Raw genomic sequence first — 25574 nt, 5'->3', positions numbered from 1 at the left:
CCCCCCAACTGCTGCCCCACAATGCACCGCGCCGACCGGACGCCTCAGGCCGGCCCTCCCCTCCCCCCAACTGCTGCCCCACAATGCACCGCGTCGCCCGCAGCCGCCCCACAAAGCACCGCGCCTCGCGCAGGCGGAAGCGCTGACGTCGCCCGCGCCATCTTGGCCCCGGGCAGGCAGTCTTCGGCTACTGCTGCCCCTTCCCGCACAGGGGCCGCCATCTTCGGTGAGGGTGAGACGGGGACGGAGCGTGAGGAGACGGGTCTGGGAAGAAGCGAGCGGGAAGGGGAAGCGGGGGTGGGGAGCCGGCAGTGCGTTCCCCGCGCGGGGCTGGCCCGGGCGGGACGCGAGGCGGGACACTCACCGCAGGACGCCTTGCCCGCCGCGGAGTCGCAGTAGCCGCAGTGGTAGCCGGCCTTGAGCCCCTTATACTCCACCACCGAGGCCATGGCCGCCGCCGGGGTGGGCGCGCCGGCCACGCCTCCCGGCGCCGAGCGACCTCAGTGAAGCGCGGGGCCCGCGGCGGGGCAGAGAGCGCAGCGCAGCCGGCGGCGCGTCCCTGGCCGCAGCCCCCGCGCCCGGCGCCTCTTCCGGTGCCGTCCCCGGTGGGCCGGGACGCTCGGGGCGTCGGCGGGGTGGGAGCCGTGCACCCAGCTGCCTTCGCAGACTCCATCACCGCCCCTCCCGACAGCTGCCCATCTGACGGAGGAGGAGACGGGGGCCCTGTAGGTCTCGGTTTCAGTTACCATCTCAGATCGTCACTGACCGCCATGTAACCAACTCGAGCGTTTGCAAACCAGCGGGCACTCACGTCAGTGCCCGCGGACTCGTCCGCTTGCGGGCATCTGCCAATGGCCGGGCAGGTGACTTGAATACTTGACGCTTTTAAAGGAACCGGCCAGAGCCCGCCGCTGCCTGGGGCCACTAGGAGCCCAGCGTCACCATAACTTGTAAAGAAAAGCTCGAAATCTAGAGTTTTTAATACGATTTTAAAAATGTTACTTTAAAAGAATTTTCTTGAACAGTGCAGCCAAACAAAACTTATATCCAGCCCGCGGGCCTCCAGTTGCAAGCACTGTCCTAAGAGGACCTTCTAGAGAGGAACAGTCCGGGACAAAGTATAAAAATGAGTGTCCAACAAAGTAATATTCCTTCATCTTTATCTTGTGCGCACAGATCACTTAAGCCTGCCGGTCCTGTTCTTCCGAGTCCATAATAAACCTCATTTTCTTTTTTTTAAGCTCATTTTCTAATTGCAGCACTTAATAAAAGTGAAATCATGAAACTTGGAGAAACAGGTAAACCTTTGAGATCAGTTTCAACATTCTTGACCCAAGGCCCACCCTGCTGGGTATGTGCCTAATTAAGGTGAAGAGTTTCAGCATCACTTGTGCCGCACACAATGGGAACAGAACAAGGGGTAGGTGTGTAGGGTACAGCCAATTCTCAGGGCCCACTAGGCTTCTCCACTCCAGCTCCTTACTTGAAGGCTCCTTGCTAGATACCATATTCTTAAGACAGACTTCATCCATCTTGTTCAATTATAACAGATTTGCTTTTTCCCAGTTCTTTCCTGGCTCGGCTCTCATTTTGAATGAAAGGGCCTGTGAAATGTAACAGCAGAATGCCATGCTCAATACAAAGGAGGAGGTCCGGGGCTTTTCAGTTTTACATTCTTGTCCCACTTCACTTCTGTCCTTTTGAAGTCCCAACCTTATCCCACACCCTAAAGCAGTGATGGCGAACCTATGACACACGTGTCAGCACTGACACGCGTAGCCATTTCTGATGACACGCGGTCGCTGAGGCGGCCGCATGCCGAGGATGAAACATTTGCTGCTCCTGAGGATGAAACATTTGCGAAATAATGTTTTTTCCTCAAAGTGACACACTATCCGAGTTATGCTCAGTTTTTTGGCGAAGTTTGACACACCAAGCTCAAAAGGTTGCCCATCACTGCCCTAAAGCAACCCCAGCCAGGGCACTCCAGGGCATACCCCCAGTCTTGAATAATGATAATGTCAAAGTCCTAGGCATATGTTTTACTCATTTGATCCTTACAGTTCACAGCATAGAAAACAGACCAGAGAGGCTAAATAACTTGCCCAGGGTCATACAACTAGTTAAAAACGAGGAAGGAAAGGTGATTAAAGTGAATTGAAGAAGAGATCAACAGATACTATGTCTGGACTTATGTAGGACAGCAGTTCCTAAATATCTTTATTTTGCTGAAGATCAGAGACAGTTTTCATCTTTGAAGCCCAAATGAGAAAATACAAACCTTCATTTAGTTTCCCCCATCTTGGGGGGTGGGGTGGCAGCACTATTAGAATGTCCTTTTAAAATTGCCAGTAACAGACAGTTAACTTTGTTTTTAATTATATTAATTTTCAATCATATTAATAAAATGACCATCAGACTAGATTTAAAAAAGGCCCAACTATATATTATCTTCCCAAAACACCCATTTAAATTTATAAACAGATAAAAGTAAAGAGGCAGAGAAAGATATATTGTTAACACTAATCAAGGCTGGAGTAGCTACATTAATTTCAGACAATGTAAACCATCAGAGCAAGGAAAATTAGGGATAAAAAGGTGCATTACATAATAAAGGGATCAATCCTCCAAGAATACGTAACAATCCTTAATGTATATGCACCTAGCACAGAAAGGCAAAATATGTGAGGCAAAAACTGATAGAATTGCTAGGAGAAATTGATGAGTTCACTGTAATAGAAACTTCACCACTCTCAGTAATTCAGATCCATCAGGCATTAACTCAATAAGGACATAATTGAACGCAATACCACCAATCAACTGGATCTAACTTGACATCCACAGAATAGTTTATTGAACATAGCAGAATACACATTATTCTCAAGCGCACATGGAACATTGGCCAAAACAGACCATATTCTGGGTCATAAAAACCTTAACAAATTAAAAGAATAGAAATAATACAAAGTATGCTCTTAGATCACAATGGAATAAAACTAGTAACAGCTGAATACCAAAATGCTTGAGATTAAACAACACACTTCTAAATAACACTTGAGTCAAAGAAGTTTCAAGAGAACTTGAGAAATATTTTGAACTAAATGAACATGAAAATACAACTTAACAAAACGTGGAATGCAGCAAGAGCAGTGCTTAGAGGGAAATTTATAGTACTGAATGCATATAACTGAAATAAGATGTCAAATGGTAAGCCCCTAGGACAGTGGTCTGCAAACTGCGGCTCTGTTGACTAATGAGTTTGCCGACCACTGACCTAGACTCTCGATTCCAGCAATTACAGGCTGTTGTTCCTTGTGATTAAGCCCCTATCCAAGTAGTCGGCAAACTCATTAGTCAACAGAGTGGCAAACCGTGGCTAGCGAGCCGCAGTTTGCTGACCACTGCCCTAGGAAACTAGAAAAAGAAGAGAAATTAAATCCAAAATAAAGCAAAAATAAATGAAGTTGAATATAGGAAATCAATAAAGAAAACCCAAAGAAAAGACCAATAAAATTGATAAAACTCTAGTAAGGTTAATCCTATATGATAAAAGGCTAATACACAAATTGACCGAACAGCGGAAAGACTGGTCGCTATGACGTGCACTGACCACCAGGGGGCAGGTACTCAACGTAGGAGCTGCCCCCTGGTGGTCTGTGCCCTCCCGCGGGGAACACCACTCAGCCAGAAGCCAGGCTCATGGCTGGCGAGTGCAGCGGCGGTGGCAGGAGCCTTTCCTGCCTCCATAGCAGTTAGACAACCCTCAAGGGCTCCTGGACTGCGAGAGGATGCAGGCCGGACTGAGGACACCCCACCCCAAGTGCACGAATTTCGTGCACCAGGCCTCTAGTTAATTAAGAAAAAAACAAGAAAAGAAATTATCGATGTCAGAAATGAACGAAGGACCATCACTACTGATCCTATAGACCAGGGGTCCTCAAACTACGGCCTGCGGGCCATATGCGGCCCGCTAAGGGCATTTATCCGGCCCGCCGGGTGTTTTTGCCACCGCTGCCTGTCCTGCTTAGCAGCCAACTTAGCAGTGTGCATAGGAATTTGTTCATAGTTTGTTTTTTTTTAAACTATAGTCCAGCCCTCCATCGGTCTGAGGGACAGTGAACTGGCCCCCTGTTTAAAAAGTTTGAGGACCCCTGCTATAGACATTAAAAGGCTAATAAAGGGGGAAAAAAGGCTAATAAAGGAATAGTACAAACAACTCTATGCCCATATGTATGATAACCTAGAAGAAATGGATCAATTATTTGAAGGACATAATCTACCAAACCCCACAGAAGTATATAATTTGAATAGGCCTATATCTAAAGAAATGGAATCAATAATTAATGATCTATGAAAACAGCACCAGGCCAGATGGGTTCACTGATGAATTCTATCAAACATTTAAGGAAGACATTCTACCAACTCTACAGTCTTTTCCAGAAAATAGCAGAAAAGGGAATTTTCTAACTAATTCTATGAGGCCAGCATTACCCTAATACAAAAACCAAAGACATTACAAGAAAGGAAAACTAGACCAATATCTCTAGTGAACACACATGCAAAAATCCTCAATAAAATATTAGTAAATGGAATCAAACACTGTATAAAAGAATTATATACCACCACCAAGTAGGACTTATTTCAGTTAAGCAAAGCTGGTTTAACCTTACAAAAGCAATTAATTTAATCCACATCAATCAGCTAAAGAAGAAAAATCATATCAGTAGATGCAGAAAAAGCATTTGACAAAATCCAACAGCCATACATTACAAAAACTCAGCAAACTAGGAATACAGATGAACTTCCTCAACTTGATAACACCTACCAAAAAATGACAGCTAACATCATACTTAATGGTGAGAAACTAGATGCTTTTTTGGTAAGATCAGGAAAAGTGAAAGGATGTCTCCTCAAAACTCCTATTCAACATCAAACTGGAACTCCTGGCTAATGCAATCCTATCTAATAAAAGATCTAATAAAACAGTAATATGCAAATTGACCATCACTCCAACACACAAGATGGCTGCCCCCATGTGGTCAAAGATGGCCCACAAGATGGCCAGCAGGGGAGGGCAGTTGGGAGGGACCAGGCCTGCAAGGGAGGGTAGCTGTGGGCGATCAGGCAAGCAGGGGAGGGCAGTTGGGAGGGACCAGGCCTGCAGGGGAGGGCAGTTAGGGGTGACCAGGCCTGCAGGGGAGGGCAGTTAGGGGTGACCAGGCCTGCACAGGAAGGCAGTTAGGGGCAAACAGGCTGTCAGGGGAGTAGTTAGGCATCAATCAAGCTGGCAGGGGAGTGGTTAGGGGGTGATCAGGCTGGCAGGCAGAAGCGGTTAGGGGCAATCAGGAAGGCAGGCAGGCAAGTGGTTGGGAGCCAGCAGTCCTGGATTGTGAGAGGGATGTCCAACTGCTTGTTTAGGCCCGGTAGGATTGGGCCTAAACAGGCAGTTGGACATCCCTCGAGGGGTCCCAGATTGGAGAGGGTGCAGGCTGGGTTGAGGGGGACCCCCCCCCACCCCATGCACAAATTTTGTGCACCGGGCCTCTAGTAAATAATAAAAGGAATAAAAGGTATAATATTGGGAAGGAAAAAATAAAATTGTCATTCACAACATGATTGGCCAAATGAAAAATCCCAAAGAATCAATAAAAATATCTTGGAACTAATCAATTATAGCAAGGTTGCAAGATACAATGTGTTTTTTTTTTAAATATATTTTATTGATTTTTTATAGAGAGGAAGGGAGAGGGATAGAGAGTTAGAAACATCGATGAGAGAGAAACATCGATCAGCTGCCTCCTGCACACCCCCTACTGGGGATGTGCCCACAACCAAGGCACATGCCCTTGACCGGAATCGAACCTGGTACCTTTCAGTCCGCAGGCCAACGCTCTATCCACTGAGCCAAATCAGTTTCGGCATAAGATACAATGTTGATTGGAATTTGAAACTAGAAACAATGCCATTTACATTAGCACCAGAAAAAAACAAAAGAAATAATTAGGTATAAATCTAACAAAATATGTACAAAATCTACTAGGTGTACAGGTTAATGCAGATTTTTTTTCAATAGATGGGAGTTACACATATGTTGATATATATGCGATTTGACATGTATGCTATTTTGTTGTACTGACAACAAGCTTCAAAACTTCATATGTCAAATTTTCTGAAGGTGTTAACATTATAGATATTTTTACTTAAAAATGTCGAATTTCGTGCCAAAAAGCATTTGCGGGAAGTTTTAATTCATTATTTTGAAGAAAAATGCTGCTGAATACTTCAGGAAGCTTATGGTGAACATAAGAAAAATTAAACATTGCTCAACAAACAATTTCCAATCTTTTACAAGCAATGGGAAAGATATTAAAGAAAGGAAAATGGGTGCCACATCAACTGAACTAAAGACAAATGGGAAACCGAAAAGTCATCAATAAAATGAAAGAAAGTCTTTTTTGCATTGAATTGTGACTGGCGATGAAAAGTGAATTTATTTTGAGAATCCCAAATGCACAAAATCATGGGTTGATCCAGGTCAACCATCAACATCGACTGGAAGGCCAAATCTCTTTGGAAAGAAGACAATGCTCTGCGTTTGGTGGGATCAGGAAGGTGTGGTATATTATTAGCTTCTACAACCAGGTGAAACCGTTAATACTGATCACTACCGACAACAAATAATTAATTTGAACCACGCTTTCATCATGAAACGACCAGAATGTGCCAGAAGACACAGCAAAGTAATTTTGCTTCATGATGACGCACCATCACACACTTCAAAACCAGTTAAAGACACGTTAAAAGATCTTGCCTGGGAAGTATTAACCCACCCCTGTATTCACCAGACCTTGCTCCTTCAGATGACCACTTGTTCTGATCAATGGCACACGCACTTTCTGAGCAGCACTTCAAAATATACGAAGTGGAAAATTGGGTCTCTGAATGATTTGCCTCAAAACAAGAAAAGTTCTATCGGGACGGTATCCACAAATCACCTGAAAGATGGGGGAAATGTGTAGCTAGCGATGGACATTACTTTGAACAAAGCACTTTTGATGTTTCTCTCGAAATTATCGTGTTTTCTTTAATTACAAAATCCGCATTATTAACTGATACACCTAGTATATGAGGAAAACTATAAACCTCAGATGAAAAAAGTCAAAGGTGTAAATAAATGAAGAGATAATCCATGTTCATTTATAGGAAGATGAATATTGTTAAGATGTCATTTCTTCCCAACTTGATCTTTCGAATCAATGAATCCTAATCAAAATCTGAGCAAGTTATTTGTGGATCTCAACAAAAGGGTCCTGAAGTTTATCTGGAGAGGCAAAATACTCAGAATAACTAAAACAGTGTTAAAGGAGAAAAAGTCAGGACTGACACTACCAGACCTTAAAACTTACTGTGAAACTGGAGTGATCGCACAGTGGAGAAAGAACAGACATAGCGAGGGAACAGAGTACAAAGCCCAGAAGTAGATCCATACACAGTCAGCCGATCTTGACAAAGGAGCAAAGGGAAGTCACTGGAGAGAAGAGGGTCTTTTCAAAAAATGGTGCTGCAACAACTGGGATCCACATGCAACGTAAGCCAGGCACAGACCGTAGTAACCCTTCCACAGAAATCACAATGATCCTAAGCAGAAGAATTAAACCTCGGCCAGTGCTCAGCAACAACAAAAACCCAGTTAGAAATGGGCAGATCTGTATAATTATTATAATGGACTCCTGTCATAAATTTGTCAAAATTCATGGGATGTACAACACGAGTGAATCTTAAACTACAGACTCTGGTTAATAATAATGTATTAATATTGGTTCAGGAATCATCATCTTCCCCAGGCAGGACTTTTCATAACTATTTAAACATATTTCATGGTTTTTGACAAAGAATTAAAATTAGGTATGTGATAAAATACTGTTGGCAGAGACTAGTCCTTTTTATATTTATCATAGAAAAACAACTCAGGCCATCTTTTGCTCATGTTAGGGCAAAGTCTAGTCTTGCTCAATTTGTATCAACCTGATTTGCTTATCAAAAATATTCTTTATCTCCCTGGCTTATAAACATTCTTTATCCTCCCAGTTTCTCTTCTCACGAAACAGAAACAATGTACAACATAGTATTTAAATGACAAGTACTTTTAAGTCCAAGTGATTCTCTTTATATAAGTTTTATTTTCATTAAGCTGATTCCTTAAAGAGAGGCTCGCATTAAGAAGTGCATATTTTGCCTTAGCTGGTTTGGCTCAGTGGATAGAGCATTGGCCTGCGGACTGAAGGGTCCCGGGTTCGATAGCAGTCAGGCAGATGCCTAGGTTGTGGGCTCGATGCCCAGGTTGGAGGTGTGCAGGAGGCAGCCAATGATTCTCATCATTGATGTTTCTCTGTCCCTCTACCTTCCTCTCTGAAATCAATATATATATATAAAAGAAAGCAGCCCTAACCGGTTTGGCTCAGTGGATGGAGCATCGGCCTGCACACTCAAGGGTCCCAGGTTTGATTCTGGTCAGGGGCATGTACCTTGGTTGCGGGCACATCCCCAGTGGGGGGTGTGCAGGAGGCAGCTGATGGATGTTTCTCTCTCATCGATGTTTCTAGCTCTCTATCTCTCTCCCTTCCTCTCTGTAAGAAATCAATAAAATATATATTTTAAAAAATGCATATTTTTCTTTGTCAAACAAAAGACTTTTACTCTGTTTTCACAGGAGCATTTTAGCACTTCACACAGTGCCTGGCTCATAGTCAGTGAGCACAGGCATGCGTACCTCAGACACTGTGGGTCAGGGTCCTGGCCACCGTCATAAAGCAAGTCAGAGTCTTTTGCTAGTGGAGGGTCTTCCTCTCAGTTTGTACAAAAACACAACATTTATGAAGTGCAATAAAATGAGGTATGCCTGTCCTGTATTAGGAACTTGTGTATGGTAGTATGATGCAGTCACGTCTAGGTATTGTAACAGTTTTGACTGAATTAATATCACATGAATTTGACATCTGAGTGGCATGACTTAAAGTAGTATCTTTTTGGGTTTAGGAAACAAGTGATTAAAATGCAGATTGAAATTTTCATTCAGTTCTTCCTATGAAATAGAAAGGAACCACTGTTATGACTTCATGTTTGAAATTCTTTCATTTAAGCATAAAATATCTGTATTTACTTACTTTTATAATTTTTCTTTCTTAAAAAAATTTTTTAGAAATAGGTGGGGGAGAGGGAAAGAGAAACATGAGAAGCCAGTCCCCAATCAGTTCCCGAATACAACTCATGCTAGAGCATGTTCCCGAGTCCCTTCTCCCACTCCTAGCATAGCTTCTCTCTCTTCTAGATTGGCTGGGCCAGAAGAACTCAGGATCCTCCAACTGCAGGAGGTTCCCGGTCCCCACCAGACAAGAAGATTAAGGTGAGGAAATACATTACCGGGCATTTGGGAGCCAGTAACAATGGTAGTTTATCACCAAGGTGAAAAGGGCCTGGGGCTCTGCCTGTCGTGTTGGTTCACTGAGCACCACTGCTGGCCTGTGTCCGCCCTGACCACGACATAAAGCAGGTTGTTACCACAAACTCTGCTAAGTGTCATGAAACGATGGGGTTATATTTGAATGACTATGTGGAAGGTCTGAGGAAGTGACGGGTAAACTGAAACCTAGAAGTGACATGCGTAAGTGCCGCAGTCAGAGCTGCTACCTCTTGTGTGACTCTGAAGGGAGAACAGGTGAAAGGACTCGGATGGGGAAGAGCATGGCTCTTGAGGAACAGGAAGTCCATGTGGCTGCGGCAGGGGAGCGAGCGGTCGACTGAGAGATCAGGAACCAGGTTAGGGCGCCACTCCGACTGTCGAGGCAGCAAAGTGACAGGCTCAGATCTGTAGAATGCCAAGGTCACTGCCACTGTGTGACACGCTGGGGCAGAGGGAGAGAAGGATGGGTTCGGGGACGCCAGGGAGGCTACTACCCCAGGGTGGGGTGTTTTGAGGTTAGAAGTGACAGGACTGAGAAGGGCAGACTGAAGACAACACTCTGTAGGGAGAGTCAAGTAAAGGGTATGTGGGCCTGAGGCTGAGGCAGGCACAGGCAGCCTTGTCCATTCCTCTTCCCCCTCGAGCCGGACCCCTGTGAGGTCACTGGTTCATGCTCGAGACTGTCCCTTCCCAGCAGCCCTCACTGTGACTGCTCTATATTAGGTGACACTTTCTCCGCTCCTTCCCGGCATTCCATTTGAAAGACAGAACCAGCAACGCAGGTGGAGGGAATGGCCATGAAGTCGGAAGAGAATGAGGGTTAGTCAGTCACTTGGGGACACTCAGCTAATAGCTGGGAGAGTGAGGGATCCAAGCTAGCCTCAGTCACATGCCCTTGTCCACAGCCTGGAAGCCAGAAGGGAAGTATTTCGAGGAGGAGCACGGGCACCTCCAGAGAAAGCTGCTGAGAGGTCAGTGGGACAAGAGAGGGGAGCACCGAATCTGTCCGGTGGCAGTCACCCATGGCCTAGATGAGAGCCGTTTCAAACAAGGGTGGGGGTGGGCACAGAAACCCGGCCGAAGAGGACTGAGAGGAAAATAAGAGGCGGGGAAGTAGAGGGGGTCCTAGGTAAGTGCTTCAAGTCACGCTGTGGAGGGGAGCAAAGGCAGTGGAGGCTGGAGAGGAGGTGCAGTCGAGAAGGTTCCTCTTCTGTTCAAAGGCGATGCAGGCTGACGCATATCGTCACGCTGATGGGGTGACCCAGTAGCAGGAAAGGGAACTTGAGCATTTGCACATGGAAGTTCTGGAGGCTCAGTGAGCACAGGTGGAAACTGGCTTTTGGTCTAGGGAGGGGCAGTGTTGGAAAGGCAGGAAGACGGGGTCTGGGAGAACGTGGTGGTGGCTGTGACGGGGCAGGGGTGCTCCTGAGTGACTGCTTCTGTTTCCTCGAGGAAGTCTCAGGCCAAGGCTTCAACTAGGAGGGACCCCGCGGAGGGGAGTGGCGGGGTGAAGAGGAGGCCCGGACGCACAGTGAAGAGACTCTAAGTGAGCATGTGGGAGTGCCAGGCAGGGCTGGCTGCCACTTGAGATCCGTGCCATGGACTATGACAGAGAGCGGCCGACTTAAACAGTTCTGGTACGTCCCTCTGACAAGCGGCGGGGTGACGTCCATTCCATAGACGCGAGGACACAGTCCAGTTCCAGCAGGAGAGAAGCACGTCGTAAACATAAACTGTCTTTGACTTGTGGTTTGCCAAAGCGGAGGAGCGCTGCTGTCCACAATATCAGGAAATGCTGGACGGTGCTTGGGAGTGCATTCTGGTTCCCCAATGGGACTTGGACATAAAGGAAGAGGAAAACAGGCTACAAGGTGAAAAAGCAGGTGATGCTAAGAGATGGGACTACCTAGTGTCTGAGAAGGAGCTGGACCAGATAAAGAAGCACATCCACCGGGCAGAGCGAGCCAGAGGCCTCCGAGACCACAAGTACCGGCTGCTTCCTCAGAAGAGTCCACGTGAGATACGTTCCCCAAAGACATTCACCCTGGAGGACGAAAAGACGGAAAACATGCAGAGAAGACCCAAAGCTAAAACCAGACAGCACCAGGTGGCCTGGGTGCAAGAGCAGATGCAGAGACATCGAGATCGCATGATTCGAGGGCGAGAATTTGCAGAGCAAAGAAATCACAAACGAGAGGCTCAGAAACTCGGCGCCCAGGCTCCTCCTCCCCTAAAACCTCCGGTGAGGAAAGAGGAAGCGAAGGAGTTTAAGCGGATCACAGCCTACCCCCTCATGCAGCCTCGCTGGGAAGCACCCATAGAAGTGACGATTCTGAGGGAGAAGGCCAGAGGAGAGAGCAGCACTAAGAAACCACTCCGAAGACAGCTCCTGAGGATACCACCATTTCTGAGAAGTCAACTAGAAAATAAAATCAAAACTTTCTAGATGATCGTATTTCTTTTTTAGGCAGCATACTTGCATAGTTGTTAGTGCAGTAAAACCCCATATCCTAATTTTGTTTCCAAGTGCATCAAAATGGGGGGAGGCGTTAAACCATAAACACAAAACTTGACTTAAAACCACCATCTTATTATAGCTCACAATTCTGCACCAAGAATTCAGGCAGAGCTCAGCTGGGCAAGTTTCTGCCCCTGGAGCACCACCGGAGCCCATGGGACACTCAGGTGATGGCCGGGCTAGTCTGGAGGGTCCATGCTTCCCCTCCAGGCCCTTGGCAGGAACAGCGAGAAGGCTGGCTAGCTGGGCTAGGCCCTCTCCCTCCGTCCCATCCCCGTGTAGTTTCAGGGCCTCGTGGTGGCTGAACTTATTCCAGTGACTCGGGGCTCTGAGAGGCCTGTCCACCTCTACAAGCCTTTTCCGGGCCTGGCCTCCGGAGCATCACTTCTGCCAAACTGCGCTGCTCAACAAGTTGGCAAGGCCAGCCCAGATTCAAGGGAGAGGAAGCAGACTCTCCCTCTAAAGTGTGCAGCCATATTGTCATCTCCCGCTCCCAACCTCTGAACAGTCCGTCACCACACACAGACCTCCAATTCTGTAGCACCAGCTCTAGTGAGAGAATAGGGACGAGGGAGGAGGGCGCAACGGATGGGGCCTGGAGCCTGAGGACGCACCTGGACGGGAACTCCTCAGGCAGCAGGGCAGTGAGGAGCGTGGCCTGCACCCCCAGCAGCCACCATCGACACAGAGGAAGGCACAGCCCTGGCCCTGGGAGAGCCCCACAGGAAAGGGGTGCAGATGAGCAAGGTGGCACAGACAAGACGACTAAGATGAGAACAGGTGCTATTCAAACTCCAGGTTCTGAAGGGAAAAGGCTTTGGGTACTACCTCAGTTTGCTTTTTAAAAGATGGCATCTATCAGTTGTTTTTTTGTTTTTCAACTTAGAAGTTGGAAGACGAAAAAGTGGCCCCTAATCAACCTGTCCAGGTAACTTATGTTGACAATTTTAAAAACAATGAAAAAGTACATGGTTAGGAAACTCGGTCATTACCAAAAGGTACGAAATGCGAAGGAGCAGCTTTTCCATCTTGGTTTGAAGAAAGTAACAACTCACGTCTCTTAGTGGGGAGTGTTTGAAACAAGCAGAATGGAAATGAAGGGGACGAGGAAGGCAACAGCAAAAAAATTATAATGTTAAGACCACACGTGATTCTGTTTATGTGAAATGTCCAGAACCAGCAAATTTCTGAAGATGGAAATAGACAGAGACAGAGTGGGTCAGCGGGGGGTCAGGGCTGAGGGGTGAGGAAGGCCAGGTAACAATGTTCTCCAGCTGGCTGTGGTGACGGGGTGACTCACAGCCCCGTGAGGAGACTGAACAGTGAAAGCCACTGTCACTGGGGGAATGGCATGCGATTCTCACCCAGGCCGTTTAACAACAAGGAAGGAGGAAGAGAGCCGGAAACAGGCGGAGGCCCCAATCGCAGGGGCTGGGCCGTCACTGAGGAGCTCGGGCCTTTCAGTCCTGAAGGCAGCGGGGAGTCCCGTGTGGGAAGAAGGGGGAGAAATCTGAAGGCGGACAGGAAGCAGGCACCAGAGGGGTGACTGTGGCAGAAACTGGGCAAGAAGGAATCGAGAGACCAGGGGAGAGTTAGTGACCCATAAGGGAAGGTTGTGGGGGACAAAGAGAATTCAAGCAGGAAGAGCACCAGCACCGCTGCGGGAGGAAAGGCGGGCTGTTCTCCGCAGGTCAGAACAGCCCGCGAGCCGGCCAGGAGCCTCTGCCACAGCTCCCGGAGCTGCTTGGCGAAGTGTAGTCCGTTTGGGAAGGTTCAGGATGCGATGTGTCTCTCACTCGAGCGGGATGGTGGAAGAAAAACCAGGGAAGCGTCAGACACAAGGACGTGGTTTTCGAGAAGTGCCTTTTCAAGTGTCAAACGGACAGCACGTGTCCACTGGATCTTAGCTGGAAAGGAATCGCCAGTAAATCTGGCATAGAACAGCCTCAGCAGAGTGGTGGGAGGAGGTGCTGAGCGGCCAAGGTTCGGACTGGACGCTTTCGCAAGTGGTCCTACTTACAGAGGAGACAGGACAGGAACTTACGGGTCCCGGTCGTTTTGTTGAGATGAGATGAGATGAGATGAGATGAGATGGTGGAGGGGAAAGCACAAGGTGTGGAGAGGGAGAGGGATGACTGGCAAGGCGGAGACCGAGGAGCAGGGGAGCTCGCCCCGAGCCTTCCAGACAGACCCTCCAGCTCTGACACGAGGGGAGGAGTGAGCAAGGGCTGATGCAGAAAGCGGGACGGGAAAGGAACCCGCTAGGGACTCAGAGAGCCCTCGGCACAGACCCGAAGGCCCAGCAAAGACCAGGCCCTGGGAGCAGCCTGCGTCCGCCCGTGTGGTTCCCTCTAGCGGTCAGCAGCCTCGTGGACAGAGGACTGTGGCGAGATGGACCCACGGTTGGCTTGTTGGGAAGGTGGTCCAGCCTGGCTTGGCGAGGACCGAGGAGCCGCTTGCGTATAAATCACAGGCTGAGTCACGTGACATTGCTGATACTTGACCACGTTTTAGCGACAAAACTACTTTCTGTGGTACAACCTAAGAGTGTGGACCCGACGAGCTGACGTCACAGCTCAGGGTGTAACAAGGACCATAATGATGGGTAGGCCACTGCCTGCCGATCTAGAACTTGCCATGGGACAGGCCTGGAGAAGGAAGACACTCTCCTGATAGCAGAACAAAGAGGAACTACAACTATTTGTGAACATGGCAGTGAATTTCCTTTAATCAAAGACAACCATGACAAATCCATAAACTATCAAAAGCTACAGTTTACTAAAAACAATCTGCCTTTAAAAATGTTCAATCATACAATATATACAATGCACGCTGCTTTCCTTTCTGGATTTCACTATCCATTTGAGTCCTAAAAGGGGGGAGGGGGAAATAGCTGGTTAACAGTTTATAAATCAAAAGGTGACTTAATATACACGAATGCAACCTAAGAGCTAGCCCTCCTCAGTGCATAGGCCCGGTTCACCCATCACACACCTACCTTATGTCCACACTCCCCTCTCCCTCAGGATCCCAGAACAAAAGCAGCTCAGTTAACTGAAGCACATTGAAGAGTTTACATTTTAACTCTTAAAATCATAGAATACTTGAGCTAGAAAAAGAAACCTCCCACTTTATGGAATAGGTTTATAGATCTGTCAGTAAGGCAACTGTGGCCGAGTGTGAGCAGGCGACTTGCCCGCCATCGAAAAGGGGCGGAGCCGGCGGAGTCCAGGTCTCAGAGGCCCCACAGCTGCTTGCAGAAGCCAGGTCACCCCTGAGCCTTGCTTGCCGCAATGCTCTCCTTCACAGAAAGGCAGAATTCCCTCACCGCATCGCTCATTTGAGAAATGGCCATTTCCTAACTTCATTTTGAGGTGATCCTCCTCTTCTGCTTTGTACCCACAAAGTAAGCAAAGCTAACGGGACGCTGAAGCAAACCCATGGAGGCTTCCATAGTCACTGATGTACCGATGTGTCGTGTAGGGTTAGAAAAGCCAAGCCAGGAACTAACTGCTCCGCCTCTACCGACGGCCCGCCGAGGATCAGCAAGGCCACTGGTCCGAAGGGGACCCTCCACAGGGCCTGCCCGGCCTTTGTCACCAACACAGGGAGGCAATGGGCAGCAAGACCCACACTTCCCCAGAATGGGCCCGACGCCTGGAGCGTTTGCTAAAAGCCCCGGCTGCCCCCAGGAGCCTTACCTTCAGCTGCCGTCAGCACTCAGGCTCTGCCGGCTCGGGCCGGAGACAATCACGGGCTCCGAGATCTCAAAGGTCCTCACAATCTCCTGCAGAGCAAAGAACAGGTGGGCACCGGGCTTACGACCAAGGTCGAGGCGAGGCCGGACCACCTGTGGGCAATGGGCGGAGCTTTACCTCCCAGTCGCGGTAACTCAAAGCTATAATCCCTTGATTCCTGATTTGGGTGTTTTGGTCAATGCCCTCACTTTCCTCATTAATATTAACAGGCTCTGTTTGGAAGACAAAAGTGTTCAAAGATTATTCAATCAGAAGAGGTAAGCTACACAGGAACGGATGAAAAACAGGAACGAAACCTGTATCAAGAAGATGATTCTAATACTACCTACTGATTGGGACTTATGCATCACTGAGTCGTAATGTTATTATAGTAGCAAGTCATCCATTTGTTTCCATTAAAAAAATGCAGTCGAGTAACACATTCTACCACTGGGAAACCCTGCATCTCGGCGTAGCAGCCACGGAGCTGCGCCCTGGCGGGCTTCACTCTCTACCTTCACAGGAGCAATCACTCAACTAAGAATGAAAGACCCTCTCAGGGAGAGGAGGAGCTGGCATCAGGAGAAAATAGGAAGGAAACTACAAAAATAACTGCAATTACCAACTTTCTAAATTAAGATTTGAGGGAAATTATACGATTTCTTGTTCCTCTTGACAGCAGTAGATGTGGAGCCAAATCAGTGATGTAGAAGAACCCACCGTTTTAAACCACGGCCACGGTTTCAGTATTTTCAGTTGGCTGAGCGAGATACAGCATTACAAGAGTTTGTTTCCTGACGTGGAAACTCCCTTACTTAGTAAAATGCATAAACTCTAGTACCAAATAAATTTTCTCTAAAACTAATTTTTCTGAACATAGGATCATTTACCTATTATTGGCAGTCGGTCTTGGTCAAGTTTTATTCTTGCAAAACCATCCTAAAACACAAAAAAATGATTTTAGAAGACTACAATTTAGAGCCCATAACCACGGGATAAAAAAATTACTCAGAAAGTTCTATATCTCAGACAAGGAAACTGTAACAACAGTGAGGCGAGTACATGGACAAGACGAGAACGTTCTTCTTTCCACGCCTCCCAGGCCTCTCAGCTTTCCTACCCGACACGCCTCCACCCCAGGATCTCATGAACTGACCTGTCTGCCTCTTTAACCGATATATGTATTTTTTGCATACTCACATTTTATTGTGCATAATTCTATCATTTACCATTGACAAAATATGCCTAATATCATTTCTGGGAAAACTTTAGTTAATGCAAGATTTTTTTGTCTCAGGTTAAGATCACATTCATCTTACATGTGCTGGAAAGCAATCCGATAAGGCAAAGACAGTCTAAGCAATCTCCACAGCACTTTACCTACTTTAAAATAATTTCCCGCTCAGAGCTACAAGCCCGCTGTAAGACCTCCTCCATGCCCCTCACTCCACTGCACCGAGTGCTGCCACACCCACTTCGTCACTCTCTGTAGACACAGGGTGGGCAAAAGCCGCTGCCAGTGTTCACGTGGAAAACACAACCAATAGTAATGCAGGGCGCTCACAACCGTAAGCCTCCTTCGGCCACCTCGCACATTTCATCATCAGTTTTTAGGAGAGTACGTGATAGGCCACCTGGCCCTCCCGAGGCTCCTGGACAACAAGGACATTCTTACATCACACGACAGCTATCGGATGCAGGCGTGTAACGTGGACACCACAGTGCTCTCTAACCCACAGTTCCATGTTCACATTCTGCCGATCCTTTCACTAAAATTCTACACAGAAAAGCAAGCACCTAAATTTTGAACTTGTTTTAGCCGTTGTTTCTGCCTCCAGGTCAGTTCCTGTTTTCGACAGTGGGTCTACATTCACACTGCCGAGTACAAACCCCTCTGCCAGCTCCCTCCACCGTTTTTATTATTTATGTTTTAAAAGCTCATAAAAGCAATTGGAGAAATATGTCTTACCCTTACGATGAAGGAGACGTGAAAGATGTTTTCCACCGTTCGAGGGAAAGAATGTGGGTCGACCACAAAGTCAAAGAAGGACATAGGAGTGTCGGCTACAGACAGAGGAGGAGAGATTCTTCAGCACGGGGCGTGGCTGCTGCGCACCACTAAGCCCAACCTCCGTGCCTGCTGTGGGGTGTGAACACATACGACCCTTCTGGGGGCAGTTTGGCAAATCTGTTAAAACCAGGCATGGCCCCTGGGCCCACCCGCCCCCAAAAGCTGTCCTACAAAAATATTAGCAGCTGTGGACAAAGTCAGGCCCCGCTTCTTCACTCTCGCCATTTACAGGGGTGAAGGCTGTAAAGGACTCACTGGCCTGCTGCAGAGGGGCTGGCCAAGCTGTCTAGACACAGCCGTACCGAGAGGAACGTGTCCACACGGACAAGTCCTGCTGCAGAAGAATGTGTGCATTGTGATCAGCTCTGAAAACCCCACAAAACATCCTACTGTGTGCCTCTTCGTAGGACTGGCCTAACTCTGAGACCATGTGAGGATCCACCCAGCACGTTCTACAGGTGGCCGCCTCCGGGGAGTGAGGAGAGGTGGGGTGGGTCCTGTTGACTCATCTCACGTCTACGTCATGTTTTATTTTTTACAGAAAAACACCCCGTTGTTTAAAAAGAAAAAGTTACTTCACCAACATTCTCAGAACTTCTAAAGGGGAGAAGCCTCATTAAATACGCATGCCAAAAGGATCAAAATGACCCAAACATTACGTATCACCGAACATGCCTCTCACGGGGGCGGGCGAGAAGGGGCCGATGGGGGGAAAGGGGAACATGTGTAAATCTTTCAACAGTAAAGATTAAAAAAAAAAGAAAAGAAAATGCCTTTTAAATAAAAACAGCTTCTCGTTGAAACTGACACATCTAACAAACAGACCGCTCCACCTGGAACTCGGCGGCACACTTACGATCTTCTCGGAAGTATGTCTGCAGCAACCCTAAGATCCTTTCGACTTCCTTTTCCGTGGCTTCCTGATGAGATTCTTCCATTCTTTTTAGCTGAAAACATAAAGTCGTCATCAAGCCGGCTGACCACGGCGAGCCTCCTGCCCTTCCCCACGCGACTCCTCTAAGCGTCTCTCCCGGGCTAGGAGTGTTTATCGCCATCTTAAAGCTCACAGAGCTTTTCAGGAACATTCCACATTCGTTACCGAGGAGCAACATAACCAAACCAACCACCTTCAGGTTGAGCATAAAATAGCACATCACAAAAGGGGCCTTTAGAATAGCGGTCACAACTGGGAGGGGTTTGGCCTCTGGGGACATGTGCCAATATGTGGCTGCCACTGGGTGGGGAGGAAAGATGCTACTGGCATCCCGTGGGAAGAGGCCAGTGATGCTGCTGAACATCCCAAACGCGTCCGACAGCCCCTCGAACAGGAACTCTCCACCCCCCCGTGTTGGCAGTAGGAGGCTGAGAAACCCTGGCTGGGAACTGACCTGAAGTACTGGCTGCGTTAAGACTAAGACAAATGGCCAATCCAATAAAAGGTTTAGAGGCTCAAATAACACGGTTAGTTAAGTGATTCCAGACCCTAACGGCTAGAAAAGATGGCCAAACTGCATGTCCATTGTACCAATGGCTATTTCCACGTCCGGTGCTTTTAAAATGCAAGGTTTAGGACAAACCTGGACAGGCATTTCCCGCTCCTTCTCCGACGCACAGATCCTCCTGGGGCGCTCGGCACGGGGCTTTGGCACAGGGCACTCTCCTTGGATGGAGCCCAACCTAATGGAAAGGTGCTCAGGTCTTTTCTGGCTCATTTCTAACTAAACTCACTCCCTACTGAGAGCGGTCCCCGGGGCGCTCAGACCAGACCAGGCCTGGTCGGGCCTGTGACACATTCCTGCCCGTTTCCCGCGCTCCGCTTCGCCTGGGCTCCCTCCTCGCCCTGCACGGTTTGCCCTGAGCAGTAGTCGCTGACCCTGCTCTGGTCCTGCACGGGCTGCTGTCTGGCAGAGACGGGGAAGGGTGAGCGCGTGGGGAAGGGGAATGGCTCCCGTGGGTACAAGCCTTCGGACAGGTGTGCGGGGGAGGCCCACGTGCGGGCCACAGCACACCTGTCTTAGGCTAACTGCGCGAGCAGAGACCCTGGGCTTCCTGTCCACTACCTCCCAAAAGGCCCAATGCAGACGGAGCTACAGCAATAGACGCATCAGGCAGAGGCCAAGCCCCCAAGAATCCAGACCCTGTGGCCCCTACCCTTGGGCAACCAAAGGACCGTGTAGGCAGGTGCGTCTCGTGCACTGTGGGTCCCACGTGGAGACGGAGCACCACCGAGCGGGGACACCGGGCCCTACACTCAGCTCCGCTGCAGGAGCGCCTGGAGGCTCCCAAGTTGGGGCCTGAGGGAGAACAAGCCTCGCAGCTGGGAGGTGGGAGGACACGAGGCCAGGGAAGAGCCGTCGCGGGCACAGGGCTGGGTTGTGCAGTGCGCCGCGGCGGGAGCCGGCTGGCTGGTGACTAAAGGGCGACACTGCCCGCGGCCAGCCGTACACCTAGACTGACAGAGCCCAGCCCTCAGCAGCAGAACAAAGCCCTGGACTCCGTCCCACAGTGAAGAGGCCCGACCTTCACACCCTCAGAGAAAGGGGTGTGGGCAGGTGCCTGTCCCCACGCAGACCCACAGGGCCCCTCAGCCTGCACCTGAGACACCAGTCTCCAGGTTCTGAGGGGACTCAGGACACAGACGCCCAGGCCCCGCCTCATGAGGAAGAAACAAGGGGGCCCTGGGGAAGGTGCCTCCCGGCACAAGATCCCCGCTTTGCATTCGTCTCACAAAGAGCCCTCCGAGCCGAGTGTGGGCTGAGCAGGAAGTTAAGACAGAAATGAGTGCATTTGGGGAGAGAGAAAAACTTCAAAATCAGAGCTGTGTCCAAAACTGAACTGGGCCGGTCACATGGCAGTGACTCCAACAGCCTTCCAACACAGGATAGTGACCATCCGAGAGGGAACGTGTGACACACGCACGTCGCACGTGTTCGTCTCACGGTGCCGTGAGAGGCATCGTGTCCCTCAGAGGACCTTACGGATGAGACAAAGCGGGCCCAACGCATGGGCTCGAGGCTCCCTCACCGTCAGGAGGTCCTGCCCTCAGCCTTTCCTGCCGCAGTCCAACCCACACCAAGACTTCACGGGCTTTCCAGCCAGTTTAGTCTCTAACCATGGCTCCCGGTCGTCACCTCTGCAGCACCAAGTAACTTCTGTCCCTACATTCAAACACACGTAAGGTCTGTCAATGGCTGGCCTTCGGGTTTTTAAAAGGGCCTTACAGGAAGTGGAATGTATGGGTTTTATTAAAGGTGTTTTCTGCCGTTTTGCCTGATATTCTCCAGGAGTCGTAGACTATGAACTCAAAGTCCGGGCTGTCATCGTCACGGACCAGCTCTTCGGCTTCCAGCGGGTTCACGCCCATGTGTGTCAGCTGCAGAACGAAGGGAAAAGCCCGTTAAGCCACAGCGACCATTCACACGCCCTCTTCTCTCAGCGTTCACAGGCCGCAGGCACGTGTCCCTGTGCAGAGCGCCGACTGCACTTCTTAGGACAAAGATCACTTTACTGACAAATTCCCATTTTCAAAAGCACCTGCTGTGGCAGGAGACGTTCCTCCGTGCACGAGGGCTGTGGGGAGAGGCGAGCGGCGTTGACCCAGGGTTCTCGACCCTCCCTGGGACACCTTTGGGTGTCACAACCGGGTGTGGGGTTCTCCCAGCATCCAGTGGGTAGAGGCCAGGGATGCTGCTAACATCCTCCCTGGTCCAGGCCCCACAGCAAAGACTGACCCAGCCCCAAATGGCCCCGGAGCCAGACGGGAACCCGGCTCTGGCCCACACAGGCTGTGGGCTAGGGTCACACGCAGCTCATCTGTAAAATCCTAGCACGCTGTGCCGGCATAGAAATATGCAGTCTCGCCCCACCAAATGCTCCAAGGCAACAGGGAAGCTGAGCTGCATTGGGATTCTCATTTTTGTCTGACCCCTGACCCTGCTCAGCGTGGTCTCAGCACCCAGAGGCCGGGCCCCTGAAACCCTCCTCAGCACCCAGAGGCCAGGCCCCTGAAACCCTCCTCAGCACCCAGGGGCCGGCGGGCACGGGGGAGCGTGGCCCAGCGGGAAGCCGCCTTCCTGGGAGAGCTGGCGGGAGTGTGTCTTCTCTCCTACGAGCTCTAGAAAAGGCTACACGCCATCTTTGCTAGGAGAGCACATGGCTGTTACATTACATGATTATCAGTGTCCAGAGGTTATCAAACTAAAATGCTACCACTACACAGAAACAATCATCAAAAAGTCCTCCGAGAGCTTAACCCTACGGAAGGCAACCAACTCGGAGGAAAGAGGCTGCTCGAAGCAGGTCAGAGGTCAGCCCCTCCATCTCCTCCCTCCCCCTTCCTCCTCCCTCCCCTCTGGCCGCCCCCTCCACCCCTGGCCGCCGCCCACTTGTAGGGGATGTCCCAACTCCTGTCTGGTCAAATCCGCCGCCTTTTCTTTACCGTTGATCGGCTCTATACTTGGTGCCCCATTGGGAAGGTCTTCCCCACGTGGATGCTAGACAGCTGTTAATTCAGGGTTTTTATGGGATGCTTTCAGACTTCTGGGATTTACCTTGAAAGGTTATTTGAAGTACAGAGCTTTATCCTGATAAATAAAAGTAATTTTTAAAAAGATGACCCAACATCAGGTCACTTTACTGAGCGGTACTTGAGTGTGCCTTTTAAAAAACACACTAACTTCAAAATAAAAAGGTTTTTTAAAAACAGAGAAAAATGTAAGATTTGAAATTTAAGTATTTTAAATTTTAAAAAAATTCTAAGGTTTTAAGAACAACAAACACCTCATACCTTCACAAACAGTGAATTTATCTGGTCAGATCTCATGGTACTAAATCACGTAATAACATTTAACAAACGTCCAGACGGAAGGTCACTGTCCCCGCAGAGACGCTAGGCAGAGGTGAGCACAGAGCAGGATAAAAAAAGAACAGGAGACAGAAGGTCTCGCTGTGCTTGCTGGGGCAGATCCGTCACGGAGAAGTTCCACCATTTCAGGTAACAACCACCACTCAAACTCATTAAGAGGCAAAGCAAAATAAGTAAAACAACAGGGGAAAGAAAAAAAAAGAACCCCACCAAAAACAAACAAACGAATCGCAATCGTATCCATATGGTTCTGAAATATCATATTCTCAGACTGACTAACACCCGCCCACCAGCCCTGACTGGTCGCTGGCGAGCCTGCCCCCGCAGTCCTGGGCAAAGGTCCCCGTCACCAAGAATAAACTGGAAACTTAATGAGCGGAGCGGGGACTGAGGAAACAGCGTGGCCATTTGTGCCTGGACAGCCCGGAGCCTCAGAAGCTGCGATTCCCAGCTGCTCTGAGCTCCGACCCAGGGCCCAGCCCAGCTCTCCTGTCACTCTCACTTGGTGAGGTCTCTTGCAAGAACTCTGAAGTGACAGCTACTTGCACATGGACAGAAGCAGAGCAGACAAATGGATGACAAAACCTTTTTTAAAGTTTCGGTCGCTCTGAACTTACGAGAGTCTCCACGTATCTTAACATATCAAACGAGTTCAGATCGGAACGCAGCTGCTTGGCCTTCTCTTTGCCCAGATCTGAAGCCAGAACAAGAAAGTGGGCGTCCAGCACGGCTTCCCTGGCTCGGGACACTGTTCAGGAGAGACATGGGTTTGTTACACCGTCCGCCCGCGGCCCCTGCGTTTCCAGCCAGCACGCGGCACTTCCCAGCCGACCACCCACCCATCTCGCTGGAAACACTGGCTCCGCGCCCAGCTCGCCACACTCTGGAAGCGAAGCCGACCAGTCCCTAACAGCCAGCCGCCTCCCCTTCTACTCCCGGGAAACGAACCACCACCTTTCGTCTCCGCGGTCTAACAAAGCCTGCTTCACAGAGGGCTTTCCCTGACTCCAACAACCCAGCCCCGCCGCTGTCACCACGTGGGCAGGGGCAGGTCAGACTGCACCCCACTGCGCCCACTGTCACCACGTGGGCAGGGGCAGGTCAGACTGCACCCCACTGCGCCCACTGTCACCACGTGGGCAGGGGCAGGTCAGACTGCACCCCACTGCGCCCACTGTCACCACGTGGGCAGGGGCAGGTCAGACTGCACCCCACTGCGCGCTGACTGGGCCCACTGCGCGCTGACTGGCAATCCGTAGTGGTCAAGGAGCCTGGGCTGAAACAGGGTGAGGGCCGGGCATCTCAGGTGCCACCCTGCAGGTGGTGAGCAGTGACCTCTCAGGACGGACGATCCAAAAAGATCGGACAGAGGACATGGGATTAAAGATAAGCTACTGCACACCGGCCGTGTGGGCCAGTGGTTGAGAATCCACCTATGAACCAGGAGGCCAGGGTTCGATTCCAGGTCAGGACACAGGCCTGGGTTTCGGCTCCATCCCCAGTAGGGGGTGTGCAAGAGGCAGCTGATCCATGATTCTCATCATTGATGTTTCTCTCTCCCTTCCTCTCTGAAGTCAATAAAAAAAATACATTTTAAAAAATATATAAGCTACAGTGAGCAATTTAAATAAAAGGAGACAAGAGGGGAATGGGAGGGAGACTGAGGAGGAAGCTTGGGGCGAGGAGGGGAGCAGCCACTGAGGCAGGGGGACAGAGGGTGGGTTCTGGGCCCCACCGGACTGGGTGTGGAAAGAGGCGCTGGGAACACACAAAGGCCGAGCGGAAAGGAAGCCCGGGAGATGCCCACGGCCAAGTTCACAGCAGAACTGGACGCTCCCCGGGATGGGGACCCGGCCGACCCCCGCTTCTGGAGGCTGGTTCCGGGAACGGTTTGGTGTCAACACATGGGCTCTGATATGAAAAGAACTAAGCCAGCCCCCAAGCACCTGACAGCGAAGAGCGGCCGCAGAGAAAGCGAGGGGCCGGGGCAGGAAAGGCGCTAGAAGGAAATAAAGAAGAAACCACCTCCATTGAACAGGGTGTTGGCCTCCTCCAGGACCTCGGTCAGCCTGTCGCTGGCGTTCAGGATGTCCTCCCGGTTTTCTGTTTCAAAAACACACACACTGGGCAGTGGGCCGGCCACCCCCGCAGCGGGCCAGACGCGCCCGCCCCGGCCCGCCCCACGCCTCCGCGCCGGCCTCGTTTGAACCAAAAAGGCGCCCTGGAGAGGGCTGCGCCCCAGGCGACGGGGACTCGGGGGAGCGGCTCCCTCCACCCCGCCCGCAGCCTGACGCCCGCAGCCTCGGCGCTGGCGGACGGGGCGGTCCTCGAACTCGGCGAGCCCCGGAGCCCGCGGGCCAGACGCCGCGCAGGGGACCCGCGCAGGTGACAGTTCTCCCGGCCTGCCCCCCGCCACCCACCGGCCTCCGCGGTGCAGTCCCGCCGGGGACCCGCCCCCGCAAGGTCGTGCGGCCCGAGGGACCCGAGGGATGCGGGGGCCCCTTGGGGAGCCGCCAGAGGCGCCGCCGAGCAGCCGCCCCGCCTGCACCCCGCGCCCCCGCCCCGACCCCCGTGCCCCGCCCCGCCTTACGCTGCACCGAGTTGATGAGCGCCCGGTACTGGTGGCGGATCTGGCGGCACAGGCCGTGGTCCGTCTCCGCCTCCAGGCTCGCGGGGTCCAGCAGCTCGTCCCCCGAGTCCGACGGCTCCCCGTCATCCAGGCTCGGGCGCTCCGGGGCCTCCCTGCGCGCGGGCGCGGCGCCGCGGCGGGACCCCAGCGGGGAGCGGGACCGGGAGCGGGAGCGGGGGCGCCCCCGGTGCGGCTCGCGGGCCCGTCCCCGGCCCTCCGGCCGCCGCCCGCTGCTGTCCCCCGACATTGCCGCGCCGCCACCTCGGGCGGAAGTTCGCGCCAGAAACTGAAACCC

General features: G+C 50.6%; 2 protein-coding genes and 1 long non-coding RNA gene across 7 annotated transcripts in view; 1 reads left to right on the top strand and 2 right to left on the bottom strand.

The window, feature by feature from the left end:
- Window positions 1-633, bottom strand: part of ATE1 (arginyltransferase 1) — a 53178-nt gene extending 52545 nt beyond the window's left edge. The window contains exon 1 of one of the 2 annotated variants that reach the window (XM_008159502.3): window positions 365-633. In XM_008159502.3, coding sequence (XP_008157724.1) covers window positions 365-449 — 85 coding nt within the window. In that variant the 5' untranslated portion in view covers window positions 450-633. The remainder of the gene's footprint in view (window positions 1-364) is intronic. The other variant, XM_028136377.2, reaches the window with a different exon arrangement.
- On the top strand, window positions 23-18462 carry LOC114228999 (uncharacterized). Of its 4 annotated transcripts, XR_008558762.1 has the most exons (4): window positions 23-226; window positions 9329-9403; window positions 15946-15993; window positions 18328-18462. It is a non-coding gene; the product is annotated as an uncharacterized LOC114228999 (long non-coding RNA). The 4 variants fall into 4 exon arrangements; XR_008558763.1 differs by lacking the exon at window positions 15946-15993; XR_008558761.1 differs by lacking the exon at window positions 18328-18462 and having other exon boundaries at window positions 15946-16580.
- NSMCE4A (NSE4 homolog A, SMC5-SMC6 complex component) lies at window positions 14679-25574 on the bottom strand. The gene is made up of 11 exons (XM_054729052.1): window positions 25241-25574; window positions 24676-24753; window positions 23268-23398; window positions 21008-21159; window positions 19364-19463; window positions 18643-18733; window positions 17685-17779; window positions 16606-16654; window positions 15854-15948; window positions 15680-15765; window positions 14679-14847 (listed from the first exon to the last, which is right to left on the bottom strand). The coding sequence occupies exons 1-10, from the start codon at window positions 25524-25526 to the stop codon at window positions 15682-15684; spliced, it is 1161 nt and encodes a 386-aa protein (XP_054585027.1). The 5' UTR covers window positions 25527-25574; the 3' UTR covers window positions 14679-14847; window positions 15680-15681.

This window comes from Eptesicus fuscus, chromosome 17 (assembly GCF_027574615.1).
Source record: "Eptesicus fuscus isolate TK198812 chromosome 17, DD_ASM_mEF_20220401, whole genome shotgun sequence".
NCBI lineage: Eukaryota > Metazoa > Chordata > Mammalia > Chiroptera > Vespertilionidae > Eptesicus > Eptesicus fuscus.
Note: the sequence above shows the minus strand (reverse complement) of the source record. Positions and strands in the feature narration are given on the sequence as shown.

Coding starts and splice junctions, on each gene's coding strand:
- NSMCE4A (XM_054729052.1), bottom strand. CDS start 25,526: ATGTCGGGGGACAGCAGCGGGCGGCGGCCGGAGGGCCGGGGACGGGCC. Junction 24,754..25,240: donor GCTCATCAACTCGGTGCAGC/GTAAGGCGGGGC, acceptor TTTTTGAAACAG/AAAACCGGGAGGACATCCTG. Junction 15,766..15,853: donor TGAGTTACCGCGACTGGGAG/GTAAAGCTCCGC, acceptor TTTGCTCTGCAG/GAGATTGTGAGGACCTTTGA.